Source organism: Acanthopagrus latus, chromosome 4 (assembly GCF_904848185.1).
Source record: "Acanthopagrus latus isolate v.2019 chromosome 4, fAcaLat1.1, whole genome shotgun sequence".
Lineage (NCBI taxonomy): Eukaryota > Metazoa > Chordata > Actinopteri > Spariformes > Sparidae > Acanthopagrus > Acanthopagrus latus.
The window spans coordinates 17703075-17726186 of record NC_051042.1 but is presented as its reverse complement, the minus strand read 5'-3'; the positions used below and the strand labels follow the sequence as shown (position 1 = coordinate 17726186).

The following is a 23112-nucleotide window of genomic DNA, read 5'->3' as shown; positions in this document are numbered from 1 at the left end:
TATAGGTGGCGGACCCTGCCACCTTTTTAGCTTCAAACAGTGTTCTGGGGAGCTTATTCTCAGCTAGTTTATTCAGTTATTGCAAAAGATGAATATTTCTGAGTTTGTATCATTACATCATCAATATCATAAATAATACAACTCTGAGTGTGAATTCCTTCTCCAGGACTACACAGTGCTCCTTTTAAAAGCCTGTGCTTTAGGCAGCTTATCTTACTTGGGCGCATATGGATGTTGTATGATGCTGGTTAACTCTCTGCGAGTGTGTGCCAAAATGTGCCAAGGCTGCCGCGGTGCTGTTCTGGGTCAGTCTATGAGGTTATCGCCGTCAGGAGACACTGGACGGCTGTGTGTTCTGTGGACTAACCGCAGATCGGTTCAAAACAAAAGACAATAGAATGATCGATGTGTAGGTTGATTCCGCCTCCACCGCCTCCAACATGTGTCTGCCACAGACCGCACACACTCAGCGGTGTGAGAGAGAGAGAGTGTGTGTGCGTGCGTGCGTGTGCGCGCGTGCTCACTCTAGTGCGCATTACCAGGGATCGCGTGAAGGCAGAGGACAGTGGGCGAGCAGCTGAAGTCGCAGCCACGCTCCTCTCCACTCCATGTTTTGCCCTGCCCTTGTGCGCTCTGCTCGCCGTGCAGCGTGCATCCCCGCTGCATTCCGCTCCTCCTCACACTGACACGATCACAGGCTGCTGCTGCTGCTGCTGAGGCTGAAGCTGAAGCTGAAGCTGCTGCTCACTGTCTGTGTGTGCGGGAGAAGTTGTTGGCACAGGGAGCACCAGGGAGCAACTCGTCCTCTCTTCTTTAACAACACACGGGATCTGCTCAAGGCGGGAGCGATCGGGTTCTGCGTGTGTCTGTTTTTTTTTTCTTTCTTCATCTCGAGGAGGAAGATACCGAAGCTTTTTTTTTTTTTTTTGTTTCATCTTTTATTTTTTAATTATTTTTGCAATGAGGTGGACGTACCAGAATCTAAAGTGAGGACTGAGGAGTGCTTTATTTTCTTTTTTTTCTCCTCCTCGTGTGTTTAATGAACATCCGACAGAGAAGACCCTCTGAACCAGCAGCTCTTTGGATTTCTTAGTTTATTATTATTATTATCATATTTTTTTATTTTCGTAATTTGTAATATTTCTTGTCGGAGCCCGTGTTTCTCCCGTGAAACCACTATCGAGGGGTATTTCACTGATGTATGCGATGTGGAGACTGCAAGTCGCCTTATGTACTGTGTCGGTGCTGCTGTCCCTGTCGTCTGGCGAGAGCAAAGCGCGGAGCTGTAGCGAGGTGAGGCAAGCTTACAACGTTAAGGGATTCAGCCTCGTCAATGTGCCTCATCAGGAGATATCAGGTAGGCGAAATCGACATATCACCAGCGCGCGTCACCACGTGTCATGTCTTGTTTGCCCCCCCTTTCCTCCTCCTCCTCCTCCTCATCATCTTCCTCCTTAGATTAAACAATCTTGGTGAGGGTGGCCACACGTGACCCGAACTATGTGATCCACTTCGAACCTCTGAGCCTTTCAGTCGCCAGTCATCCTCAAAAGTCTGTTTCTAACAGAGCCTGTGTGCAGCAGCAGGAAGTATCTAGATGAATCACAAGTGGTGTCATTGCAGTATAGTGGAACTGTATTTATGTGTGTGTGTGTGTGTGTGTGTGTGTGTGTGTGTATGTTTTTATCTATGTAAAAGTCAGAGTGGTCCTCTCCATCTTAACATTGCGAGCTGCATTTCATTCATTACCTTACCTCCCATGTGAGGACAGCTAAAATGATCCACCCCTGCAGAAGCAACACTCATTATGCTCTCCAAAAAATAGAATGAATAAAGGATTTAAAAAGAAAATAAAAAATAAAAAATCCCACCATGTAGTTTAAGTATTTACTTCAGGTGTTCATAGATGTGACATTTTAGAGATTTACACGCACAATTAATCCACAGTGTCGCCCTCACCTGTTTCAACCTTTTTTTTTTCTTTTTTTTTGAACCATTAAAGAGAACTGTTCCTCTCCTCCAAGAGTCAACTTGTCCACAGTCCATAGGCAACCCCTTTACCAGCCCAAAGACCCCCCTGTGTCAGTCCCCACAGTTTGAGATTGCTCATCAGCAGAGCTGGCTCAAATGGAGACCGTGACAGACGGACTTCATCGGTGACACTGGAGGACGCGTTCTCGAGAAAAAGTCGCTGCAAAACCTGTTGCTCACATTCAACAGAAGACCACAGGGCCTGTTGTGTTGTATTTGGCTAAATGGTGAACGCTGTTTACCAGTAGGGGGCTGTATGCGCTCAGCACGGATCACTCCTTATGCTGTGTGTTTTCTTTCTATTTTATTTCTTTCTTTCTCCCCCCCCCTCTTTCTTTTCAGTGTTCCTCAAGGCTACAGCTTAGGTTTTAATTCATGCTCTTTGGTACAGCAGAGATATGGGGTTTTATTATCTCTTGTGTGGTGGTAATCACATTTATGGTCAAAGCAGGAAAGGAGATTAGTCAGTAAACATAGTGTGCTTCATGAGAGGGAAGAGGGAGAGTAGCAGTAGAGGCCTGGAGTTAATCCCTCTATTGCCTCTGACAGACAAAATAGAGATAGTGTATTGGTAATTGGCAGTGTCAGGCAGTAATGATCATAGAGCCGCCTTATTTGCTTTTAACACGGTTTTGGCCGGACGGGAATGTGATCATTTTGTTACTGATTGTTCTTTGTGTGAGGGACTACATCTTATCTCAGTTTTGTCTAAGAATTATTATTCTGTGTGGCAAATTTAGAAAGCGCGCACCCTTACCCACTAATCAAGCCTCTTTTTAAACCAAAAAAAAAAAAGCCTCCTATAATGAACGTGAAATATGCAAACTCAAAGTGAAAAACTTTCCACACTGCCTCAGCAGCAACATGTCGTCCATGCAGCAGGTAGACGGTTTCAGCAGAGAGCTTGAATAAAAAGAACTCCAGACGCTGCGATTGGAATAATTAATGTGCCGCGTCTATTCTTTAAAACACTTGCATGATATGCTTTTAAAAGCAGTGCGACAGTGCCGCCGCTCTGTTATTGTAATTTCATTAGCTGTCTCTGAAATGACAGAGCACAGGAAGCCGGCAGACATGCTGGCTTCTGATGTTGCCTGGTGGTTTCTTCAGTGTTGTGAAGTGATTGAACAAAGCTTTGCACAATGTTTTCTAGAGTCTGGCAATAGCTGTGGTTCAGGATTTCTTATAGAGCTGCGTCGATAAATTGACTAATCAGTTAGTTGTCAATGATCAAATTCATCACCAACTGTTTTTTTTATAATTTTGTTGTAATTATCTTTTTTTTCTTTCTTTTTTTTTTTTTAAGAATATCATTTCAGCTCCTTAAATGTGAGTATTTCCTGCTTTCTTGACTCCTCAATGACAGACAACTTAATATCTCTGGAAACAAGACATTTGAGGACGTCATTTCGGGCTTTGGGAAACACTGAAAGACATTTCCACCATTTTCTGACATTTTCTAGAACCAACAATTTAGGAGTAGACTGATTGCCAGCCTCGCAGATGATCAGGGCTGATAGTCAACATTTTTCCCAGTGCAGGTATTTTTGATTTTTGTGTTGATTCCCGATAAAATGAATTAGTTTAAAAAATGCACTACTTTGGATCTGATGCATCGTGCCGCATCCTTTCTCCGTCTGTAGTCACTCAATGTCCCGGCCACAACACTATGTGATCGGTCACACATCATAAGTAATATCTTATCAACGCTGAATAATCTGTATCTGCGAAGTAAGTAGAAACCAAAGTTATCACAAACATATAAATGATAGGTATTTAGTTAAATTAAGTATGAAATTGCAGAACATGGAAATATTAGAGTAGCTCACAACCGTACTGAAGTACAGTACACTAATGACTTGCAGTTAGTTATATTCTGTCACTGGTTTTACTCAACTTTGACACTAAGATTTCTATTTTTACTTTTAATATCGGTTCCAATTATCGGTTATCAGTGTCCTTGATTACTAATAATCTGTGTTGGTAGCATCCCATGAAGTCGCCCCCCCATAAACAACTAATTGTTTCATATGGAAAATAATCGAGAAATGAGTTAATAATGAGAATAAACGTTAGTTGCAGCCCTGAACTCTTATGTTTGTCTTCTGATTCAGTCAGACGTTTGCACATATCTGGTAATGGAACATGAACACGGGTCATTCCACTTATTATGATTGTCTGGTTTATATTTTGGATTATTTATTCATATCTTATTTGATAGTTTTGGTTTCTGAGACTATTGGACTCCAGTTTAGCAGCTGTTTTTATTTTATTTAACAGTTCTTCTTTTAGAATCGAGACTCATGAAGCGGTCCGGTATTTGACCACAGAGCTTTTGTTGGCCTCCACCTGCCTGGTTCCATTTACCGTCAGAGGATCAGATCATGTCAGATAACATTTTAGAAATGATTTGGAAATATCTGGAACATGCTTTAACTTGTATTACTTTTATTTGATTGGAATTCTCAGCATTTATTCTTCTGTCTTGGTTTAACACCCCCTGTGATGAAAACATCTGCAAGTTAAAGATGAAGACAGCAGTCAGTTGGCCACATTATAGATCAAGACGTTTTTTGGAGCTGTGAGCACGTCCTAATTAGAAGTCATGTACAGCCTGTACACTAAGTGTAATTGGATTTTGTTGTCTCCAAATAACCTTTGCATAAACACAGCAGAAGTTAGATATAGGCCTCAGGAGATGGGATCGTAGAAAGCGCTCAATTATGCCTAATTAGCTATGCTAATATAGACTTGTGGTAAGATGCATGAGCAACGTTAGCACTCATCCCTCCATCATTTGCTGTGTCATGCCACTGCTCTGCCCCTAGATACAAAACACACAGGTTTAATACTCGTGCAGAGGTGGCTACCTCAGGTTGTGAGCTCCCATTTGCATAAGCTAATTGTTTTGACAGCTCTCTGCCACTGACGAGCCGGGCAACATTACTTATGATGGGGCAAACACAGATATGCTTACACAGACGGCGGTTTTCGCACACAAAAACTCAGTAGGCTGAATCTACAGTTTATATTAAACATAGATCTCAAACACACCATTTATTCACAAAAAAAAACAATCTTTCTGTTTGTGTGATTTTGTTAGTTTGGAGTTTCTGTCTTCACATATTCATCATAAACACATTCACACACCTACTATCTAAATTCTGCGGACGAGCCATTAGTGAAATATTACAGCGGCGTTTGAATGGGTCTCATGGGCTCCAGAGTCATAAAACTTATTCAGAACATAAAGAACCTGGTAAAGCATCAGTGCAGAACCCTTAAATTGATGTTTCAAGGATTACACCTGGAGGCTAGCTCGTGTCAGTTGTGGAATGGTATCTTTTTTTGTTGCATATTTTCATCTCAATAGGTTTTTTGCTTCAGTGATATAGTGCGGGGCTCATAATTACCTCTCACAATAACAAATGTCACACCGGTGGAAAGACAACATTAAGTGCACGGTCGAAGATGGCTGGACTTACGTTAATGGTTTTTCCATTAAGAGATGTAATGCATGGTGAGTGGTGCAGCACTGCTTTCATACTGTCCCTGGCAAATTATCATCATACATAGTTTTATTCTGAGATTTAAATATGGCACTGATGCACACATAATGTAATAGACAGCGCTAGCTGGCTCGGCTAGAGGTCAACCATACTGCCCACTTCAGTGATTAAAGAGCGCTGCTTTCTCTCTTTTTTTGCCTGAGGACTCTTGAACAGCATCTCAGGGTGCGGGAGTGGAGGGAGGAATGGATGCCACTAAGGAAAATCCTTCTAGCTTTCGACTAGTTTTCACACAGTTAGAGGTCTCTCCGAAGAGTGCTGTTGAGACAGACTACTGCATGTGAATCTGGTGGACGGCTTCATTCAGCTCCAGCAGTTTTAGCTTGTGATTCCTCGGCTCTCGTGTCGTCAGTGTACCATCGCCCGCCCGCCCGCCTGCCTGCCTGCCTGCCTGGTGTGTCAGACAGCCGACAGCCAACAATGCAGCCTGTCTGTGAGGATCACCCCTGTGTGCATGTGTCAGACGTTAGTTATAGTGTCACACACACAATGCAGCTTGATTGTCAGCCCTTTGTTCATAAACACAACGGCTTCAGTCAGGCCCTGTCAGGGAGCTCTTTCTCCCAGGCCCTGCTGTTAATATCAACATCTACTTACATGGAGCGGTTGGGATCCTCATGGGTGGACTCTGCTCTTTGCTACGGCTTTGAAACAAAATCGCTTGATGCGCTGCAGATCCCGTGAACGCAGTGCCCGAGTCTTATATTTCCTTTCTCCGGAATAGCAATTACCTCTGGGGTTCATCTGTAGCAACTTTTAAAGAATATTATTTGAATTCTCTTAACAGAACAGCTATTAGCTGTTACACAATCCGGCATAATTTTGTGCTCGTGTGGATTCCTGATGCTTCAGCTCGCCCTGTTTATCTCTGATCTGTTCTAGGCTGTTTGCAGGTTTGTGAGATGCACGCAGTTTCCCAATTCCCTTAAACGCAACGCTGATATCAGAGATGTTTGCTGTTTGTACTTAAATGAATGTTAGGACCCAAGTGAACCTTCTCTATACAGCACAGTTAATATTGCAAACACTTTCTCGACACCAACAGCACCGTAGCTCTTAAAATAAACCATCTCACAGCACTTATTAATGCCTGGATGTAAGATTCACATGAGGCTGCTGAAGATGTACTTTATCAGAGCTTAAAGGGGCACTGTGTTGTAGAAGAAATTCAAACTCTGAATTTCGATATTTACAGTATTAATAAAGTGATAACAGAAATGCTGAAATATGTATTTCTTCTATAGCTGAGGAAAATGAGCTCCACAGAACACTATTTCAAGCCAGAAAGGTGGCAGGGTCCGCCACATATACACAAGGTGAAACAATATGAAAGTGTCTTGTCCTTTAAGGTCAGTTTGTTTGAAAACAAAGGCAGTTGCTTATTCAGTTTGTTTAGGGATGAAAATCAGTCAGTGAAGATCTTTTGATTGAAATTTATTTTCCTGAAACTACATGGTGCTTCTTAAAAAAAAACAAAAAAACAAAAAAAACAATCATATAATCACATTCATTTTTAAGCAGGTTTAAACCTGCATTGTTTCATAGTACATAGCGTTTCAGAGCCGTTAGTTGTTCGATATGGCAAACAATGATAGAATTGATTCATAATTAAAGATAAGAAAAAAAAAAAAAAAAAAAGAATTACATCCTTTCATTTCCGTGTTCCCATAAGATTCCACTGCACGGATCACCACTTCAGTTTTGAAGCTGTTTGGCGTTACTGTACAAACCGTCTGTCTCATCACTTCTGTCGGGAATTTTAAATTACATAATTTATCACGGAAAATGTGGCGACACCCTTCACTTGTCACATTTCTGCATACTGTCACATAAGTCTCTAATCAACAGTCTGTTTGTTGCACTGATCTATATTTGATTTGCTGTACATGTAGGGCAGGTATGCAAGATGAATCTGCGGGGTAATTTTAGATGCGTTCGCAGCCAGATGTCTAATCACTAAATAATGGAAAGACATGAGACCTTTAGTGAAAGTGTGGGAATACCACTCTAAAAGCCCTAGCCTAGCAAATATCCATATAAAAATTCTGCGGGGCATTTTTTTCAGAAGCCCATTAAGATGCTCTTGGCTCTGCCAAATTGGAAATAAGTCTCTCGCCAGCCTGTATACATCTTCAGAGAGAACGGTTAATGAGATGTGAGGGAGATTAGGCTGTGTGTGTGTGTTTGAGCGTGTGCGTGTCTCTGTGTGTGTTTGTGCATGAGAGTTTAGCCTCACTTTACCCCGTCTCTCTCTTGCTTTGCATCTCTATTGTGGTAGAAAATGACCAAAGTGTTTTGTTTTTCATCAGATGAGACAGATTGTGTGCCTGACACCCTCAAATGTGTTTATGAATCCTTCAGCCGTACTTCTCCACCTTTTGTCAGATTTGCTGAGGGAGGGTATTTGACAGTTGTCATGACCTGAAGGATGTGTCAACCCACTGCAGGCGTTCATGCCTGAAATGCATATGGTCTGCAAGCTTCCTGGAAGCCTTCACTAGCACCATGTATGGCGTTTTTCTGAGTAGTGTGAAAAGCCTCCTGTGAGCGTAGGAGACTGCTGTAGCCCTTTTTCCAGTTTTCAATCAAGTGCTGGCTTAAATCAGTAATGGAGGGTGGGATTAACAATCTCTACCCCCTCAAATCTTGAAAAGAGAACTCAAAAATAACTGAAAAAAAAAATGTTAAAGGATGGAAGTGATTAAATATTTAGGGATTAGAGGTGAGATCATAGCAAACACACAAGTTTACTCAGTAAAAGAGAGCATATGGGCATCCTTGACTAACCATGTGTTGAAATCCTGACTTGAGTGAGAACTATGAGAGGTGAGAGGAGCTCTGGGACACAAGCAGGGAGTCAAACAGCACGTTATCCATCTGAATTTGAGGGATTAGTGATCTCTAGTGCTACACGCTGCCTTGTGTACTCGTTTTTTTTCTACAAAAAAAAAAAGGAGAAGCATCCAACTTTGCTTTTCTCTCGTTAGTACATTAAAGGAAGAGAAGCTGCCACAGGAGGTAACAGAAGGAAAAGCAGCATGTGGGATTCCTCCACCAGGAATTTGTTTCCCTGAGGATTTCTCTATGAGTGGGGTGAGGGTGGTGCAGGAACACTGCTGACGGTGGTGAGGGTCACACTGTCACATCATTGTTGACATGTGGAAGGAGCAGATTGTTTTAGGGGGTTACAGGGCAGCTTTCCTTCTAATCTCTACGTCGGGGAGACCCTTAGGATTGACCTAAAGCCATATAAAAACATACTGTTTACTACACAGACAACACTAATCGCTTTCTCTATTTTCACTTCTAGCCAAGAGTGTGTTTGTGGTTTTCCTTCACTGCTATTCCTTGCGTATGTCAGAGCACCAAAGCGTTCTGTTGTGTTTATTGCTACGGTCTCTCTTTTTGCCCACAGGGCCGTTTAGCCTCTGGAGGGTAGTCTCTGAATAGGAGTCCCTAAGCTTGACACCAATGATAAGGCTCAGAGAGATGCGAGCCGTGTGGCGCTTTGGGAAAACCCGTGCCATATCGAGGTGTCAAGGATGCAAATACATCGTCACACTGGGGACTTTTTATTTTTGTTTTTCAGACACGGACATGTACACATGGCTGAGGTGATTTGCTAAATGCACCACCCCTCAGAGGCTTGGAAGTAAACAAGCATTAAGCGCAGATAAACATGATGTGCCAAAATTGTCATGGAAACCTCGGATGCTGTCAACAAATGCAGACAGCGGCGGTGGCATCGGCATTACAGATTTGACAATGACAGTGTTGTCGTGTTCAAGCCACATAGACAGGGCTCTCTGTGGTGGTCTCACTGAAGGGAGACCTGTTGTGTGTTTTTGACGCATCAAAATCAATATACCATGCAGGCGCTGTTTAAAGTTCAAACAGAGCCACAGAAGAACTTTTAGGCCTGTGAACATCAATCAGGTCTCTAAATATAGTTGTTCTTTTGTCACTGAATTCTTGTAACTGGAAATTAAATAATTGGACACTGACAAGTTTTAATTATTTTGCCTTTTACATGAGAGCAAAAATTGAAAAGAGGTTTACTTTTTATGGAAGGTCATGTCTTCAAAACGAACGTCACTGAATCCCTTGCAACGTCCAAAAAGGCTGCACACGTGAGCGGCTTGCAGTACTTGAAGTTCCTCAAGCATCTGAAGTCTGTAGCTCTCAGACTCTCTTAATCCTGGCAGCCATTTCAGATTTCGTCTCAGTCTTTAGACAAGGAAATGATTAGTTTGAGTCACATTTAATCCCTCAGGTTTTACATATGTATCAATTTTGCATAGCCAGCTGCATCATATTGTTTTATTTGTAGCTCATCATTGCCTCGACAACGTCATTCATTCCAGCTGAAAACATAAATCATTAAGAAAACAAAAGAGGTTACAAATACATTCTTCAAGTTTAAAAACATTCATATGAAACAGCTGAGTGGCGTCAGTTCTGCAAACTCTGCAGAGTGCTCAAACAGATGTTTTATGTTGGAAGTGTTTTCAGTGCCAGATTTGTTGCCCTGTTGAGGATTTCATCACCAGGGTCATATACGTGGAATTCCCTCAGCGCCAGTAGGAATGAAGGAAAGGTTTGGTTGGTTGATCCCTTTTTGAAGAGATGAAAGCTCAATCAGGCATATGAGAAGGTTTATTAATGGCCACCCAGGACGGAAAAATCCTAAACTCAAGGTGTGTCTTTTTTTTCGACCGACATTCTAAAAAACTTATTGCCGGCAAAGAAAGCAGATAACGTTGTTGGTAGAGGGAAAAAAAAAAAACAGAAAAGTGAGGCAAACCAGTGTGTGTGCAGTAATGTGCACAGCTAAAGCAACACTATGTACTGTAGGCAAACTATTAATGCAATTCTAAGGAAAGAAAGTTGTATAACTTAATTTTTGAGTTTCATTATCAGGGCAACAAGTAGCATCATCCTCCCACTGGCACAGATTTGGTTTGGTCTGATCTTAACATGGGATTTATTTTTTTGTTTTGTCTTTTTGTTTTCTTTTCATTCTTTATTTAGATAATTTTCACATTTTTGACAGAACACAACCAAAGTAGAAAAACACAATGTGGGGGTGCAACATTTAGATATTGTCCAATGTTCATCATTGTCCACAGATATTCACTTCTTCAATTATATAAACAATTTCTCCCATTTTCTGAGGAACATGAGATTTTTTTTATTGATTTTTTTTAAATAGAAATAAGTCACCAGACATTTCCTTTGACACTTCAACATTTTTTTTGTAATTGAGTCATTTAATTCTACCCTCAGTTGATTCTGGTCCCAGTTTATAGTGCTTTCCTTCTTTTCCAGAGAAATTCTATTAAATCTGTCCTCCAGACCAAATGAATATCTGTGTCACTGACTTGTACTCTGTGACCCGAAGTGCAAAAGTAATGTCACATTGCCTCCAATCTGGGCAGCACCCCACCTAGAAAGCGAAATCAGCTTATGGCTGAGTGGATAGGTGTGTTTCACTCTTCCTGACTGCAAGAGTCTGAAGAAATCTTGTTACTACAGACTCGATCTGGTGGTCATCCGCCAAGTGTTTTAGATGCACTGGGGCTCTCAATTCGGATACATTTGCATTTGCAAATTGGGCTAAAGCTGGTGTTCAAACCTAAGCTAACTCTTGGCAGCAAAGTGCAGTACTTATTTAAGTTGTGCAACCAGAGAACTTGTGCTCACGATGAGTAATTTCAGCTCCACAGTGAGCTTAACAAGAGACTTCTTCCTGCGTCTCTAAAGTGAAATGATGATAATGGCTCACCGAGTAACAGGACAACAGAAAACCACGCTGCCAACCTTATAATGCTCTGGAAAGATCACAGATTTGCTCTAAATTGTGTTTTCAACGATCAGTAGTTGTTAACCAGAACAAGACATGCAAGCAGAGCATGTTGTTCCAGTTATGAATTAGGAAATTTATACCGATTACATGAGTTCATGACCCAGTTTAGTGTGATCTCGTTTGCGGCTTTGAGGTGGAGAGACTAATTGGAGATCTTTATTATTTTTATGTTAATTCAAAAATGTAGAGGGCTGGTCTTCACCCCGGGTCACATTTTCGGGCTTTAATTATAACATTAAATAATAGGCTTTGCAGTGAAATGCCTCGAGGGGGCATAATGACACTCTCGCATGTGTCAGGGGTCTCAACTATGTTCCTTTACCCTGCGCTGCCTCATTTGCTTCTGACTCCGGTTTAGGAACTGTGTTCCTCTTTATTCAGTGATCTGTGAGAGCCAAAGTTACACTGATGTTAATGGGCTTCATGATGATTGATCACTGCAAAAATTAAGTGTATATTAAAACTTTGACGGCACAATATTAGAGAGATGGCAAACGAGGTTTTGCAATTGAGATGAAATGTTTCTTCAGTTGCTGCCAAAAATTCAGTTTGCTTGAAAAATGTTTGGACTGTTTCATCACAGTCGCTTTTAATGCTGTAGCTCTGTATAACTAGATGGTTATGCTGCTGCATATTGTATATTTTCTTTTTTTTTTTTGAGAATTTGCTTTTAATGAAGCATACTGGACGTACGACTTGGAAGAGTGGTACAGAATGTACATCCGTAGTCATCTGGAACTGGAGACGTACAGCGGGGGAGAACCAACAGATCATTTAAATCACCTTTTCTCAGAGCTGCCACGAGAGCAGAACAGTCTTCCGCGAAAAGATATCTAGGCTCACACCACTGACTTGAATGGGGCCACATAGTGCATCTCCAGGGAGGCTCGCCATCATGACAAATGTGACGAGCTCATATAACCTTAATGCCAGGAGAGGACCAGTCTGAAGTCCTGACATTGTGAGAATGGTGATGAGGTCTGAGAAAGAATATCTCCAGCCTTCATAGTTCTATTAATTCAAGGCCTGTTCGAAAAGCCTCTTCAAACATTTTGGGAAGGCTTGTTGGGATCGATGGGCTGTTGAGCGTATGTCCAGTGTTTTGGACCCTTGAATTTTTCGCGTGTCAAATTAAACATCTGCCATTGTGATGCTTCCTGGCACGTCCTTGTTCTTTGGCTCCTGGAGGGTGCTAGAATTTGAAAAGAAGCCAGCCTCATCTCCTGCTCCCAAAACCCCGCTGTTTCCTGTCCCCTGTGTAAGCTGCCGGTAAATGAGTGGGCTGGTCATCTCACACCCTGGGGCTCTACCTCGGGCTCTTCAGACCACCAGCTGTTGTGTTTAGGACTGAGTCATGCACCAGTTAGCATGATGAATTCAGAGCGCAAGCGCAACGCTTTAACCTCACCGTATGTCTCCTCCTCCACCCTCCTGGCCTCTAATATGAAGCAAGTATGATGAGCTGACATTCCCCTGATTTCCATACAGTTGGGATTGATCCATCAAGCTTATGTTTTATGATGACTGATGACTTCATTTACTTAAGGCAAGCTGGACTTTCCCCAGTCGGCAGAGTAAATGTTGTAATCTTACGTTTTCTTACATTTATGTTGAACCTTTACGGTTCTTCACGTTGCAGATTTATGTTACTTTAGGTTCAGATTTATGTTGTACGTTATGACAGTGCTGTGCTTGTGATCTGGTTGGGTTCAGGTGCAAAAATAATTTGTTTAAGGTTAAGAAATTATCATGTTTTGGCTTAAAATATTGTTGTTTTTTTGCCACTAACAAGGCTGGAAATTGTCATGAGTCCTCATGAAAAATATTAAGTGGTGCCTCGCTTTGAAATGGTGAAACACTGTCAACCCTCGTCAGAATGATTCAGTGTTTTTTTTTTTTCTTTCACAAACAGAAGTTAGAACACAGTTTCAACCTCTGGTCACTATTCCAGCATGCCTGCCTCGCAATATGACAGTAAGGTCAGTAACATGTAACGTGAATGTGATGGAACAAGCACTGTAAAAATGTTGTCCACTAATTAGTTAATTAATCGCAGATCATGTCATTATCTTGGCCAAATGATAAGCATACACTTCTACGATGGAGCACCGAAATGTACAAATATACTTGGCCAGTAGTCAATACACCTGGGCAATATAAAGTATGTGTGGGAAACCCTGAGTTGTTTGCAGGAACATTAACTTTCAACATTTGGTCCTGGTGACTGGGCTGGCCGGACCATGTACTTGATTAAACTTGTAACACTGTTAAAGGTTGTACATGGTTCAATTTATATGGCTGACAGTTAATCTTCCAACATATAAAAGCTAAGTCGACAGGAGAGGTCACAACTTTTGCCAATGTCAGAGTGCGAGGCTGTATATTTCCTGGAAGCATTATGTGCCGGTGCTGATCTATACATACTGAAACATCAGTTTAAAAGATTTATGTTCTAACTTTGTCCCAGCACATAGTTTTCGGGTGACAGTGGCAGGGCACTTGAAGATATGGCCCGATGTAATGACGTGTTGGAGGTTTGAGTTCCTTCATCAGCTTCCCGTGGCTCATCTCACTGTTCTTCCCAGCTTGATTATCCAAACTCATTCACCATTCATTTTTATTCGGAGGATTCAAAGTGAACATACTTTGACACGTCCTTGGCCATGCAGAAGCACTCACATTCTGAAATAAATCTTGAGTGTGTTGATAGAATATGAGGGCAGTCCTTTTTTTCGTTGTCTTCCTGACCCAATAATTTGGAAGGCTCCCGTCTGTTTATTAGTATAAGAATGAGTAAGGCACTAAGAATCTTGTATTTTCATCTCATCTATTTGATGTCTTCTAGAAAACCACTGGGCATTATGAATTCTGCTTGATCAGTTTGACCATTCAGAGTAGAAGGGGAGTGCAAGATCAGCAATTTCAGCATTTCTATAGTATTTAACAGATGGTTGATAGATATTTTGTTTTTTTATGTTTGTTCAATGTACAATTCTAACATCCCTCTTTCCTCATGTTTTACTGAAGCTCTAATCAAGGAAATTAATCATTAAATATTTCAGAAAGAAGTCAAAGACAGAATTCCTCATACAGTGAAATAGTCATGCATCAAACTCCGGCATAACATACCATATGCTTCAGTCAAGCTGGTCCGGTTTTCACAAAATATAGAATTTTACTCCCTCTGAGTTCCACAGTTTAATATGACAGGGACCCCATATCTTTTGAAACAAGGTAAAACGAGGGTAAGTGCAAGTTCTAACCAGCCGGAGATTCTTGTATTTCAGAAACGCCTCATGAGCCCAGTGTGTAACACCCCTCCCCATGGGTGTGATTTGGAAATTCATATGCCATTATTTTCTTATTTCCACATACGAGGGTCCACTCCAGACTCCAGCTTAAATTGCTGTTTGGAAAATTGGCCACAGGCATTACCCATGACAGATGCATGAAGCTATACAGTGTATCAGTGCTGCGCTTTAATAGACTGCATGCATGAGTGGAGGCAGTAGCCACGAGCTCCGCTGAAGTGCTTGGCGTGTACGATGACTTACCTTTGACATTTACAACAGGAGTCTCCAACCCAGTAGCACGCATTTTAGCTTCAGACACAAGGTGTAAAGTCAAGGAAGTGCAGGAATGTTCAGTAAAGCGTTAATGCATATGAAATGGAGTTAAAATTAGTGAAGGTGCAGAATTAAGGTGTCAGGTGGGTGGAAAGTGTTTAAAACTCCGACCTGTAAAAGGAGTGGGTGCAGCAGGTGTTGCGCTTATCAGATTTCAAAGAGCATTTGAAGTCGCCTGACTGCAATTAATGGAAAACCTGCTTGGGATCTGATTTAGACTTAGAAATAACGCTCAAAGTGACTTTTTGGTAAATGCTGTGTATATGGATACAATCTGTCTTCACAGTGGATTTTATATGTGTGTTCACAGTCAGAAGCTGTTTTATGTTTCACAACATTGCAGAACCATTTAACTGGGGTTGTCTCAAAACTGAAAGGTGAATTACGCATTTGTGCCACATTGTAGTAATGATCAGTTTTTGAATTGTGAATAGCAGTCATGTCAGTATAAAAAGTTGTGACTGAGAGGTAGAAATCTATACTATATCAGACTTTTCACTTACTAATGGGAAAGTGATAGAAAACTACTGACTGATCCAATCCAGTATTTCCCACCCTGACATAATTCACTCATCTGATACCCGACTAATGTCACTGGTCCACTCGCAGATCCAGATTCCATAATGAGCATCTTTAAAACATACCCCCGGCGCTAACAACAGCGGAGCTGGTACCTAGGATTCCAACGCCATGCAATCCTCGATATTATAATTTGCCGACATGCTCATGGCAAGACGAATTTATGTTCGGGCGAGTAGATGGCATCTTACAGTCATCCAATCAGTCAAGCGAAAAAGAAATGTGATGTACACTGCATCGCTGGAGCAGAGCTTTACAGCAGAGAGAAGCCCTCCGAGTCTGTCTCACAGACAAGTGTTGAACCGAAGTTAACTGGTTTGATTTTGATTTTATGTTGACGATCTGATCTAATGTGGACAACACTCTTGACAGCAACTCTCATATCACCAACGCTGCAGGACAGGGATACAAATTTTAAGAAATATCTTCAATCGATAGTTGGCTGCCTGAACAACTGATTGTTGGTTAATCATTAAATATATATGAAATACACGTATGCCAGGATTAGGAGTAAAAAGAACAAATAAAGTAATCACCAAGTTGCTTTAACAATATACAGAGTAATGACTTTATATTAATGGCAGAGTTCCCCCCTGTGATTATTTAACAACTGGCCAAAGAAATCCAACCTATACTGAGGCTGCTAAACAGCTAAAATGTGATGGTATCAGTTTGTGCTGAATTTATTTTTGTATTTTGTAATTTTTAACCAGATACTTTACGATGTATTTGTGCAAATGTCTTATTATCGGTTAATACAATTTGATTCTGTTAAAATCTTCACAGCCATTAATCGATTATTGATTAATAATCAATAACCTTCCTACTGCAGTGTTAATGTCTACTATCCAACAGTTATTATTTAAAAAGAAAGATAATATTGTTCACTCACTGTGCATGTCAACAGCATGGTATTCTGGTAAATCAGAATACGCTTTTCTTTGCAGACATCATTGAATCATGGTCTGAGTTTCATGTTTATTATTTGAGAAATTGCCTTTGTTATATTTCCAACTCCTCAATAGTAGCTCTTCATTTAGCCAAACTGGATTTTTTACTACAGAACCTGGCTGGTGCAATTCTGTCCTTGTGCGAAATGGGATGCCTCCAGCACTCCTCATCTTTGGGGAAATTCAGCCAAAGATGTTTGAAAGAAAATAGAGAAAAAATGAAAGAAAAACAACAGTCTTTGCCCTTTGGGAATTCAACCCAAACAAAACACCTGCCCTCTGAAACAATGTGTTGGCACGCTGTAAAAAAATACCTCTGCAATTACAGACATACTGTGAATATGATTTATATTTTCTTAATATCTACTTGACATGCTGTCAGTTTACACTGATGGAAACCGGAGTTGTAAACAAAACAGTCTGCACATTGTCTTTTACATGCAAAGTGTGTTTATTTACAGCGATACTGCTGTCACGTTTCAAGCACACAGGCTGTTCATCAGGCTGAAGGGGGGACAGATTTGACTTCCGAATAGCAAGTGTGATATGAAATTATGAACCTGAAGCGTTAAGTCTTACCTCGCTGCTTCACACTCAAACTGCGAACCTTATATTTATCTATCCATTACTGTCACTCAGTTTTCCAACTCCGGAAGTTAACGGAAAGTTAGAAAATCTTTTAGCTGTCTCCAAGTGTGGTAACATATGGTTGGAGCGATTGTGGGAATTATCTGTGTCATCTTCTTTGGACATATTCAATTTGGGTCTCAGGCCCCAGTGGAAATAGTTGAAAGTGGGTGATTTGGGTGATGGAGAGGAGATCCAGATGGCAGAGCAGCGCCAAGATCAATCGAGCTTGATGCATTTTTCCCACTTCAACATGCAGACAGATGTGATTTAACACAGTAATTGGGTTTGCTTCAAGTTGGTGGATTTCTGTTGACAAGTAATAACACCTCAGAGAAACAAGTGCAGACTTGCTTGTAAAAACCCCAGAACCTAAATTATTTTATTTCACCCTAACAATTAGTCCTCTTTTTTAAGGTCTGACTGAATATTACCCAGAGGAGTATTGATTGTGGTTTCATTCAGAATACATGTTGTCACATGTTGTCGAAGAAACCTAATGTCAGATTGAAGTGATGATTTCAAGTGCTGATCATTTCCAACATCAATTAATTTGGGAATTATTTGTGCTACTACGACATAAATACATTGGATATGGACATGATACTTCTCATAGGTAGGACAGACTGGGTTTTGTAGTCCATATTATTAGTGTGTGAGCATATTGAGTGAGGTCACAATTCAGCTGGTTATTCAGGGTCTGGAAGCATAGGCAATGCATGTATGTATATATATATATATATATATATATATATATATATATATATATATATATATATATATATATATATATATATATATATATATATATATATATACTCAGCTTCCCCTTGAAATCTGATGATAGTTTGACTTCACTGTTTTCAGTTTCAGGAGTAGGTGATACCATCCTTATAATTGTGTTTTTACTATACTGGTTTATAGTTCACCCTCAAAATGTCCACCTGCTATAATGCTACACGATTTTCAAAACCTCAACATAAGCTTTAGTTTTTAAATGTACCTTGCTTGACCAACCAAATAACTTTAACTACCTCTGGTTATTCTTGCATCAGCACTGTGATATTTATGTGGTCTTTTTTTAGGTGACTTTCGACTGGTCAGTCTTTTTATTTCTCTACTAATATTTCTTACTAGAGTGGAAGTAAAAAAGTGAAGTGAAAGTACAAAGTAATGAGAAAATCCTCTGCCAGTGGATAGCCTACTTTTTGGCCTTGCACTTTAAACAAGGAAGATTGTCACAATACCTCCAGAATGCATTTATTTGCAGGAATCATGTTGGTTTTATAATATGATTTGAACCTTTTAAGCTTTAAACGACCTTGATCCAGTGTGCTGAACCAGCAACAGCAGCGGCTGTTTTTAACATATATTGCTCAATGCTACTTTTCCTTTCCAAATAACATTACAGGGAATTCATACAGTCTTCCGTCATTCAACAACTTTCAATTCAATTGGCGAGTGTGATTGAGCTCCCCTCCTGCCCTCTAATCTAATCTGTGTCGGCTGAATAAAGGGCTCTTTTAAATGAACCGCAGCCTGAATAAAGAAAGGACAGTCATGGTCCAGATGTGTGAGCGGGCTAAGCTGTACCCAAGTCAATAGATCTCAAAGATAGACGTGTCAACCTTTCATGGGGAGCCGAGGCTCAGTCAGCCTTTCAGCTTTTACTGTCCAGTGGGCTGAACTTGGCTGAACCATGTAGTCCAACGAGAGAAGGGAGGGGAAAGACAAAGAGCAGCACTGTCATTTAGAGAAGTTTCTGATTTTGACCCTTGTTTCCTGGTCAGATAAGTTCAGTTTTGGTCTTTAACCTTGGCTTACTTATTGTACTAATGCTAACTTATTGTACTCACATTTTATGACACTTTTCAATGGCTTAAACAACCTTTACCTCTCATAGATTGCTGCTCTCATACAGGATCTTCTAGGTCTGCATTTTGGTGCAGCTGATAATCGAGACATTTCAGCACCTCTAATCCTTAATGTATGAACCAGATGGCAGTATACCTGAAAGTATGTAAATCTGTATAGTAAAATAATGCTAAAAGCTAGGAACTGAATCACAAATAAAGTGAAGTATAGATATCGTTCAAGTAAATTCAATTGTTGGAATTAAAATGTCAGGAGTGTGGAGCTACTTCTGCAGGCCTGAGCCCTCATTTGAAGGCAATGAGTCTCTGAGCACATTTGTGCTCTGTGGCAGCCGGACTATAAGGGCAGAGGCGAGGCAATATTCCAGAGGCAGTTCTGAATGAGACTGCAGCTGGACTGTGGTGGTAGATCAATGATAATAAATGTGATTCATTCAAGTTGGTGCCTCCCTGATATTGAGCTTGGCTCTGCTGTGGTGTGAAAACCCACTAAACAGGCAGCAGTCTTGGATGCTGTGGAAGCAGATGCAAACAAATCACGATTTCAATCAAAATGTAGGTGACCTATATAATAGCTACCTAATACACAAAAATTGGCTCTTTTAGGCTCTTTTCAGTAAACTGCTATCAGGGGAACACACTTGGAATCAGCTCACCAGCTCACGAGTACAATAGATGCTGCTCCATTCTGCAGAAATTAATTACATTTACTGCATCACTTCACCTTTTTATGAATTTTCAGCATGGGTGAATAATACATTTTTCTCTCTTGACTTCATGATCTGTTGGCTTTTTTTTTGGCATGAAGCTCTGGCGCGGATGTCCTCACTTTATAAATGCTGGCAAGAGTGGTCAAGGGATGTAACAGATGGCATGGTCCATATGCAGTTTGCCCTTTGGCCAGGTAGACTAATGAATCCTTTTGGGAGTTAATCACACTGTCTGGCATCAGACCCTCTATGGGCATTCAACCCACTCTTTTCCCCACAGCTGCCCTGAAATATTCTGGAGCCTTCACATTTCCCTGCAACATATGTTTAGAGTTATGGGGATAGAATTGGAAATGGTCTCTTTTGCATTTTAAATCTCCGAAGCAGAAGATTATGAAGTTGTCAAACTACAGTATGTTACGTTCCATAGCGGATCCGATCAGCTATACTGGAACTTCAGCTTTCTGCTTTATAACATTAAAGGAGATATGTTTCCTTATATCTCAGAGTGTATTTTTCATGTGAAAGAATCCTGATGCTCATTTATGTTTCGCACACTCAAGCGCCACCGTCATTAGTGCAGTGGCACAGTGGAACCGAATACATTTAGGGTCGGGGTTACACTCGATTAGGACTAGTTTGCACAACGAGTTGTTCAGTCATGTTGTAAATCATGAGTGTTGTCCCAAATGGCCGCACTCGAATAGCCATTATAGAGAGGGGGAGATGCGATATCTTTAAAATGTTGGGTGCACATTTTCAGCCTCTCCTGAAAAGGTATGCATACTTGTTGCACTGGGTTGTTAGAATGGAAATTGACGCAAATAATTTTGTGGAGAATAAAATAAAGAAGGAAAGAAGGAGAAGCTCAAATGCCGGCTCTTTTCTCACCACAGCACAACTGGCCAATCACATGATCATCAGCTTCGCAATATTTTTAGAAATGGTCAGACACGGCCTAATGCTTCTATGGGGGCAGGGGGACGTTTCTGAAGCTATTCAACTGTCTGACAAGCAGTTTTGGTGGAAGCAGAGATGCTTTGGAACCAAAAACATTAATGCACCCCTTCTGTCAAGATGTTACAGTGCCATGGGGAGCACACGCAGCAGGACTTGTCTTATGACTGAAATTGTCAAACTTCATGATTTCCTGCGTTTGGTTCAGAAGAGATGCATCATTTAATGAAAATGATACTGAAAGAAAGGACCAAGCAGGAGAAATGTGCATGTGGTGGCAGGTCACTATCAGCTCAGTGTAGGCAGATCACCAGTATATATTGGCCCCTGGTCGGTCCTTTGTCTGCATGCTGCTCAGAATGCAGTTGAAACATGAGGATTTAATGGGGATTCATGAACGTAGGATTGATTTCATGAAACAAAAGCTTATGGCAGTTGGAGAAGCTCATAACGGCACAGCCAAGAAGATTCCATGTTGTAATGTTTTGGAAATGATCACCTTCATTGTTATAGAATTTAATGACTGTATTCTTAACATATTTCAACATATTTCTGGACAGAGTTTTTGCTCATGAAAAGTCACATCATTATGAATGCAGGTTAAAGTGTTACATGGATCTAGTTATGTTTATGAACCCTTTTGTCACAAAGATAAACGCATGAGAACTATGAGCAGCCCTGCGAACCTCATTTTGGACAACAGCTGTTCATGCTTGTCTTATTTCATTCATGACCCTATGATGTTTGTTGTTGATGTTTTTGGTTTTTTTTGCCATATATTGATATATGGTTATGGACACGATAATCTTCAATGTTTTATTTTTTCCACAATGTATGTTGTGGCGCCACAGGACATTTCTCAACTTTTTTCGAGAAAAACTCAAGCTGAGGGGCGACAAAGAAGCGCAGTGCAGCGGTATGGCAAGCGAGATAGGTTTACACCCTTTACTTTTTATTTTGATTATAGCATTAAGTTTCCCTTAACTTGATCTACCATGTTGGTGCAGAAGCCTTAGGACCTCCTTAACTTCAGCTTTGAAGCCTTATCCCCAGCTTTCCCTTTGAAGCCTTATCACGAGTTGGCAAAGTGACTGCGACCAATCGGAGTTCAGCTCGGCGCTCTGTGACTATTGAGGTCTCACACCTTGTAGCAAAAAGAACACAGTATGCAGACCCTCCTGCTGGCAGCCATGTAGCGAATGACCAAGCACAGGAATTATGGCGCAAACACAACTTGGTGTTGCCGTGTTTACAGCTGCCCACTTTCTACTTTAGTTTAACATTGCAAGTATCTTTGCTTTGAATTGAGCCATTTTGAGTCCTTAAAAAGGAAAAAAAAAAATGTTTCTATTCAATGTCACCCTGTTGTTGTTGTTATTTGGTGCCTCTGCTTGCTTTCTTTCCCTCTTTCATTCTAAAGCAGAAGTAGAGAAACATTTCACTATTATGGCCCATGTTTGGTAAACATACCAGCATGATATTCAGTCCTCCAGACCCCTGCTATTTTGCAGTACATAATAATGCATGAGATTTTTTTTTTTTCTTTCTCGGCACAACATTTTTCTCAGTAAAACAAAACACTTCTGCCTCGAGTATACTCCTCTGAACTTTATTATTTCGACTAACAGTCTCTTGTGTTACTGTGGGGAAAGACGACAATATGCAGTTCTTTATTAATCCTTTTGTAAAAGATGAAACGTAAAAATCATGAATGCTGAGTTAATATATCTCAGATCAAATTTAGTTTAATAGATTTAAACCTAAAATTTTAATGAGGCGTCATATTTAGTCAAATTCATCTGGTCTAACTTTTTAAAAATCATTAACTAGCAGTTACTTTAGGACTTTCGTTTAGCTTTTACAAATTTGGTTGTTTTAGTGATCGCACCAGTCAGAATGGAGGCATTTTTTGTCATGATTCTTCTTTAAATGACAGGGGTGACAAGTTCATTTTTAACCTTTACAATCCCCTGCTGCCATTGTTTCCTGCCACGGTGTGAAACCCAGAGGCTCCACCAGTGAAGCGCTTCGGTTTAGGCTCATGGTAGTCTGAGTGTTTCAGTCCTAGTAAAGGAGGGAGCTGTTTGTTGAAGGATTTTGCTGTGATCAGATAAAACAGATACATCTTTAAGGAGTTTTTATAGACTCAGCACATCATCTTACCTTCAGCATTTTCTAAAACTAACACAAAATACAGAGTGTCTTGAAAAGCAGAAACATGTTCTGCTTCTTGTGGAAATCATGACATTGCCTAGACATGTAACATTTTCTCTACTGACAACTGTCCTACATTATTTAAAAATGTCAGTGAAATGTGCATAAA

General features: G+C 40.6%; 1 protein-coding gene across 4 annotated transcripts in view; it reads left to right on the top strand.

Moving 5' to 3' along the window:
- Window positions 1–23112, top strand: part of gpc6a (glypican 6a) — a 253302-nt gene that overhangs the window by 96917 nt on the left and 133273 nt on the right. Inside the window, exon 1 of one of the 4 annotated variants that reach the window (XM_037095504.1) lies at window positions 551–1357. The exons of 2 other annotated variants lie outside the window; for them this stretch is intronic. In XM_037095504.1, coding sequence (XP_036951399.1) covers window positions 1198–1357 — 160 coding nt within the window. In that variant the 5' untranslated portion in view covers window positions 551–1197. Of the gene's footprint in view, window positions 1–550; window positions 1358–23112 lie in introns of those variants that run through there. One more of the 4 variants, XM_037095503.1, reaches the window with a different exon arrangement.